General features: G+C 32.1%; 1 protein-coding gene across 2 annotated transcripts; it reads right to left on the bottom strand.

Moving 5' to 3' along the window:
* Positions 1-1,000: 1,000 nt before the first annotated feature.
* Positions 1,001-2,996, bottom strand: LOC18094076 (protein PAM68, chloroplastic). 2 transcript variants are annotated; one of them, XM_052450813.1, is made up of 2 exons: positions 2,659-2,996; positions 1,001-1,673 (listed from the first exon to the last, which is right to left on the bottom strand). In XM_052450813.1, the coding sequence occupies exons 1-2, from the start codon at positions 2,762-2,764 to the stop codon at positions 1,141-1,143; spliced, it is 639 nt and encodes a 212-aa protein (XP_052306773.1). In that variant the 5' UTR covers positions 2,765-2,996; the 3' UTR covers positions 1,001-1,140. The 2 variants fall into 2 exon arrangements, with proteins under 2 accessions (XP_052306773.1, XP_024460712.1); XM_024604944.2 differs by having other exon boundaries at positions 1,001-1,725; positions 2,669-2,985.
* Positions 2,997-7,655: the final 4,659 nt, after the last annotated feature.

Genomic DNA, 7,655 nt, shown 5'->3' on the forward strand with positions numbered 1-7,655 from the left:
GGTCAGAAAGAGGACAAGAATAAGATCCATCTAATTTGGTGGAATGAGCTCTGCAAACCGAAATTGGATGGTGGTATAGGAATAAGGAAAATGCACTCAGTAAACGAAGCAAATTATCATGAAGATTGGATGGGGGGCCATTCACGATAAGACAAGTTTGTGATAAGCAAATATATCAGAGCACAGCAACCCACTACTCAGGTTCAAGCCAGAGAGAGAGACTCTCCTCTTTAGAAAGTTGTTTTTAAAGAATGGTCTCTTGTGATTCAATTCAAGGTACTAGATGGTCAATTAGCAATGGTAGAAATGCGCAATCCTGGATGGATAATTAGTTAGTAGGATTATGACCGTTAATTGATTATACAAACCAGGTGATTACTGAAAATATGAAAAAAGGTTTTTGTGGCTAATAATGATCAATGTAATTCTGGGAGGTGAAGATTCAACATGTTTATCGAGAAGCAAATTCAGTCAGCTAATTTTAATTTATCAATGAATCCTACTAATAAGAATAATTGGATTTTAACCTAACCTCCTAGCTATGAGTTTGTATTTAATTTTATACTATGATCCAATTGGATCCTGTAACACAAGCTTAGTTTAATCTTTAGGGCTGTAAAGCCCTGATTATTATTATTTTTTTTTTAAAAGAAGAAGAAAAAACAACTTTTAACAAATTTGAACTAACGTGGTTATCGATCGCTTCCGAGGATCGAACCACCATAAAACTCGACGACTCAAATTCTCTGTGGAGGAATTTAGTGATGAGAGAGGCCCATGTCTGAAGAGAAGAAGTACACGTGAAAGGACGCATTATAAAATTGAATTTTGGGCTCATGACAAGCCAGAACATTGATGAGGTCCATGCTGGTAAGCTCCCGTGTGGGCCATTTTCTAGGCTTGATATGACTGATATGTTAAAGGCCTTGCAGAAAGCCACATCAAATCCATAAGGCCTCTCCAGAGAGCACATGCTGAGTTCAAATAGTGGTCGGTCATATGGATTAAAAAAAACACTCTATTTGAAAGCATATGTTAAGTAAGAATTTACAGATTCATTCAAGACTGCCAAAATTGTCTTTATTTTTTTAGCACAAGAATATCCAAAGAAAGCAGAAACAGGGCAAGAGATAGGAGAGCCTACTGCTTGCCAGGTCTCCCCCGTAGAGACTGCCAAAAAACAGGCCAGTTCTTCTGAGCCTCGTTCCAACCCCAAAATGATCCTTCTCTCTTTGGATCCCAGCTGGAGGACACAATGCCATAACTCACACCTAGTAAGGCAGACCCGAAGAAGATGAAGGACACAATAAAAGGCACCCATGTAGGCACATCAATCTTCAAACCAACTTTGAGATAGTAGAAGAATGGGAAGAACAACACTCCAACAAACAAGGGAGCCCCCACCGAGATTCCCATCCTGGTCATCATCCTGTTAGTCACTACTTCGGGTATTACCCCGGCATCTGGTTCTTCTTGCTCCTCCTCCTCGTCTTCGTCGTCGTCATCTTCATCATTGCCTGGCTTTGATTTCTTGGTCTTTTTGCTTCTCTTCGGAGGTTGACCAAAGCCTCTTGGGCTATTCAAGGTTGCATATAGGGATGAGGGATGTGACAAGCGAGATTGATTTTGGAAAAAACCTGGTATGGGAACTGGAAATCGCAAGGTTTGTTTGGCTGGAACAAGCGAAGAAGGGGAGTTTGAGGCTCGTTCACAAATACGATCGATCTAAAAGCCAGATGCAAACTACAATTGTTATGGACAAACCATAGCAGATTTAAAGAAATCAGCAGGCTAACAAATCTAAGTGATGTTTGAAACAATTAAACAAGAAACATGAAACTTGCTGTTTGATTAAGAAATTCAATCACACTGAGCTGAATTGTCCTAGAAGAAAAAACTAATTGTCTAAACCTCGTCAAACATTTATGTCCACCACAATTTCGCAAATTGCAGTTTATGCAAAGCAATTGTATTCCTTGAACACTTTTGGTGCACAAAGCTCAACCAAACCAAAGCTGTAATATCAAATTTTGTCCAAAGTTTTTAACCAAGAAAGCACCCCATGCAAGTCTTTTCTTAAATGCTGTCTAACATTTTCTCTATCCTCTTTCTCACAAAGTAGTATTCTTGAAATGCTTAGCAGTACTATTTAACTCAATTACTGGTTGTGCTTCTAACATTTCATTGTGATACACTGTATAAATTGAAATGCAAATTGGGATCAATCTAATCAAACGGGATTGCAGAGAGGCAGAAACAGAAACTTTCAGAAACGAAAAAAAACATTTATATATCTTAAGAATCCTGGACTTTCTGAAGTATGACATGTACGTATTTTCTTCCACTCACTAAAGATACCGTTTCCCTGAAAATTCAAGAACCCAAATGCAAAAAAGAATGACTGCAAAGCCTTTTCAATAAAAGTTGTTTCCTAATAAGAAATTCATAAAATCCCACCAGATCTGAACAAGAAAGAGACGCATTCATGAACCCAGTAACAATTCTAACCAATAAATTAAAAACAAAAATTCAAATTGCTTTACTGTATCCAACAATAAAGACGAAAACAATTATTGGGCTCGATAAACAGATAACACCAGTTTCTCTCTACAGGCTACAGATTATAGAATTGCCAGGAAGACAAATTTCAATACTTACTAGTTATTACCTTGGAAAAAAGAGATGTTGAAGAGAGCTTGTAAGGCCAAGAAAATGGTGATGTTGACGATGATAGTCTCACTACTCCAGCTGCTATTTCAGCCATTCACTTCTTCTTTATCTCCTTCTCTTTCTTGCTTTTGTGTCCTGAGTGTAGATAAGGCAATTTAGCTAACACTAAACCTTAACTTCCGAGTAGAGACATGCTTGCAGTATTATTTAGCTCTTCCTCAGAAAACCAGAGGGGCTGACCGGCTGAGTGATGTTTAAGGTTGGGAGAGGATAAGGTTACTTGCATGTTCATGGAGAAACAAACACTTGTTGATTTTTCTTCTGAGCGAACTACAAATCAGTCCCCCGAGGCCCCCATGTGTTCTGAATTCCAAATTATATCCTCTACTGCAAAGTTTCTTTTAATTTTACCACTAAAATATTGCCCTTTTTATTACTATATAGGCTTTTCATTTTTATTTACTAAGAACTCCATTTTTCTTCACTATTGTTCTTCTTTTGGCTTTCGAGGAAACCGATGTTTGTAAGGATTAAATATGAAGTCAGTGTTTATTATGCTTCCAACGTTATCATTTAGATTTTGAATTTAGGAAATAAATTATCAAAAAAATATTTCCTCATGAATACATCGATCATGAGAAATAATGTGCAAAAACTAACTAACACGAGCTTAATTAGACATCTCTAAAAGATCAAAAAACAACTCATTATATGCCAAATCATAAAAGATCTCTTTGAAAGCAAACAAATTCTATCGAATTGGGTAAATTGTGATCGTTTGAGTCTTGTAAATCAAAAGATAATCTATTAATATTCAATGAAAAATTCCAGTTGTAAACAAAACAAAATTTAGTGAAAGCCTTGTATATATAATTTCTAATCAATTTTATTTTTTTTCTTTGTTTTTAAAATTTGATATAAATTAACAGAAAATTGGCAAATAACAATGAAAACATCAATAAAAAATATTCTATCAATAATTTTCATTAGGGAAGAAAAATTCAACCTTGCTATAAGGAATTTTCATTTTGAACCCTGTAATCAGGAAAATTCAACATTGTCTTAAAGAATCTCTGTTTTTTAACCCTATCATCAGAAAATTTCAGTTTCAACCCTATAATCAAGAAAAAAAGTTAAACCTACCATCAAGAAGTTTCAGATTCAATCATGCAATTAGGATATCTCAAGCCTAATTTTATAGCAAGGTAAGTTATTTCTAAATCATGAGGTAAGTCACCTCTTTAATTAACCATTTTTAGATTTTATATCATCTTGGGTAGATTACCTATTATAATGAGATCATAATATGATTTCTAAGCTTGTAACATTCTTTTTTTTCAAATATGTGATTTCCATGGGTGTTACATCCTTTTCAAATATCACCATTTTCTTTGCAAACTTATTGCACAAAATCTTTTACATGATTTTGTATTGTAAACATTATAAAGAGAAGAAAATTGACACAACCTAATTTATTACTTTTATTTTTGTATATATTTTGAAAATTAGATAACAAAATCCAAAAATATGTCTTTTTCATAAATTTAGTTAATTTTTAATCATTTCATCATTTTTGTGAAAATCATGAAAATCATAAAAAACAAAAAAAACATATAGTTGGGGTTGAAATTGGACAAATAATTGAGCATCACAAACATATATTAAGTTTAAGAGTTTTTGGGCCATGATTGAGAGTTTTAAACTGAAGAGGGATTTGAGAAAATAGCTTAATTTGATTTAATTTGGATAAGAGTTAAAGAAGTTAGAAGTTCAATGATGATTTTGAAATAAATAGTCAAGTTAAAAATCAATAAAAAGCTTAATCGAAGAAGAAAATCAAAGTTAGGAATTAGATTGGTCAAAATTGCACAATTTTGAGAATCGAGGATGAATTTGCAATAAATTATTAAATATAAAGGCCTAAATTGATTCAATTAGGGGTACAAATAAGAATAAAAATGTGATGTAAGGCTAATTTGATTAAAATTGAAAAATTCAAAAGAACTGTATTGGAAATGAGGAAATGCTTGTCCTATTTTTTTCAATCCATTTGTTTTGATTTAGTCCAAGTGATTCATTGGTAATCCAATTAATTCTAATTAAGTCCAATCGAATTGATTTAATTCAATTCAATCCCAAATTAATTCCTTTTTTTTTCCAATTGTTTTCAATTGATTCAATTTAGTCTAATAATTAAATCTATCTAATATTTCATTTTTAATTTCTTCTTCAATTAATATCTTCATCGACTTCTAACTTAACAATTTGTTTCAAAATCATTATTGAACTTTAGATCGTTTTTTCACTCTTAGCCAAGTTAAATCAAATTAAATCTTTTTCTCAATTTCCTTTTTAATTTAAAACCCTCAATTGTGGCTCAAAGATTCTCAAATTTCATTTATGCATGTAATGCTCAATTATTAGCCTAATTTCAACCCCAACCATTTTCTTTTATTATTAATATTTTCATGATTTATTTTCTTAACACAAAGAAAAATGATGAAACGATTAAAAACTAATTAAACTTACTAAAATAAAATTTTTTTAAAAAAAATTTCTAATTTTTAAAATATATACAAAAATTAAAGTAAAAAATTAGATTATAACAATGACCACACCTACCACCACTCTTCATCTTACCGATAGTAATAGCACGATCTACTCATCAGTAAACATACAAAATTGTAGCCAAATTAAACTTGGACAACCCTTCTCTCTTATTTTTTTTTTCTATCACCGGTGATAAGCATAAAACCCCCAACATCGACCGATCCTAACCTGACAGACCAACCTCTACCACCTAAAAAAAAAGAGAGAAAAATAATGAGGGAGGGAGGGAGGGAGAGAGAGGGAGAGAGAACCAAAAGTTTAATGCAAAGAATCTCTCATTCTAGGCAATGATGGATGAAATTGTTGTTACTAGAAGAGAAAAAGAAGAGGTGCATTCTGCAGGCTGGTCCACGTGTCTCTATCCCTTGCTAACGTATACGATAATGTGCCACTTGTGACTGCCACGATGAGCATGTGTCAAACACGTGCCACCACTATATCCCATTATTCCAGTAATCTTCAGTCGATTCCCACCATTTTGAAAAGTCGATTTCGAACTCTAATGCATTGATTTATCTATTATGAATTATTTGTGTTATGTCTTTGATCATGTTGAATTATTTATAGTGTTGAAACCTGACCCGACGGGTCGAACTGGGACTGGAACCGAGCGGGTTTAAGAAAAAATAGAGAAAAGCAAAACCCAGCGGCTGACCCGGCGGGTTGACCTGGCTGACCCGACAAAACCCGGTCAAAAACCTGGTTGCAACCCATTAACTTTTGTTTTTTTTTTTTACTAAAACGACGTCGTTTTGATTTTTTTAAAAAAAAAGAATTGACCTGGACGACTCGATGACCCGATCAAAACCCGGTGACCCAGTTAAAACTCGAAACCCGGGCCTTGGACCAGGCCGGGTTTAAAAACTATGGATTTATTTATGTTAAATAATGCATGTTGCATTGGTTTATTTGTGTTGAATGATTTGTGCTACGTTATCAATCTTACTTTCTTACTTGAGGTGTTTTGATTTTTATATGTGAAAGTTTTGAATTTTATGGAAGGATATTTTTTGAGTGAGGGATCATTTATTTATTATTGGATGTGTAAATTCAATGTGAGTATATGCCAATTTTTAGTCTAAAAATAATTTGTGCTTAGATATTAATTTTCAACTAGTTTTTAAAATAAAACAAATAATAGAATTATTTTCATATTCAAAAGAATAGGTAAAAAGCCCAACTTTTACCTTCCATATGGGTCTACACTCATTATAAAAATTTTCAAATCAACAAAATCTTTTATTTTAATGATTAATATAAAAAATAAACAAGTGATGAAATCTTTTATTTTTAGAGATTAAAATCAATTTTTTTTACAAAAAAAAATCAACATAATCTTCTATTTCTAGGGATTAATATCATTTTTTTTGTAAAAAATAAAAAATTAATGAAATCTCCTATTATTAGGGATTAATGTCAATTGTTTTTGTCCAAATCAAATACCGATGAAATATTAATGTCAAAATCTTTGACGTCCTATTAAAAATAAATATAATAAAATAAATCACAAATTAAAATAAGCCTAAAAATAATTTAGCATGCTAGAATAAAATTTGAAGAAAATATATAATAAATATTATTTATCATTTGAAAGGATGCCATAATAATAACATCGATTTTTAAAGCGTGATTAATTCATTTAATAATTCTCTAAGATGATGATTTTAATTTCATAGTCTCACGTGACAAAAGGCACTTTAACTTATTCTTATCCTTAATTATTAAAAGAAAAAACAATTTTTGAATTATAATTCAAAATTAAAGTTATAATTCAAAAGTCATGTCCAGCATAACATTAATAGCTGCTGGATTTTGTGTTTCCTATATAATCTATACAGATTTCTTACAATTTTATCATCGTCACTCCGCGTATCAAAGCAAACAGTATTCGCATAAAAAGAGTACGCACACTGAAAGCAACGCAGGAGCTGCAAATTTCAAAACATATTTAATTGTTGGATTCGCAAAATGATATGAAAGGCACACAACTCGGTTGCAAGAAAGCGCATATATATATATATATATATATATATATATATATATATATATATCCGTGACAGGTAGGGCACACAAAAGAGAAGCGCATAAGGAGTAGGAATGGATTGGTTTGGAAGAAAAGATTGGTGATCATCCAACTATGAGAAGTAAAAAATTAACAACATGACGAGATTTTCATATTTTCCTCACATTCCAGAAAAAAAAAACCTGAAAACATGCTTAATGTATAATGAAAAATATATAAGAAAATTACTAAAAGAAATCATCAAACAAAGCAATTAATTAAGAAAAACCTCTGATTTGTCCTTTCCATGCTACCCTTTTCAAGATTTGAATACGAGGCTTTGAGGATAAAAGGTGAACAACATATCTCGTGA

This window comes from Populus trichocarpa, chromosome 1 (assembly GCF_000002775.5).
Source record: "Populus trichocarpa isolate Nisqually-1 chromosome 1, P.trichocarpa_v4.1, whole genome shotgun sequence".
NCBI lineage: Eukaryota > Viridiplantae > Streptophyta > Magnoliopsida > Malpighiales > Salicaceae > Populus > Populus trichocarpa.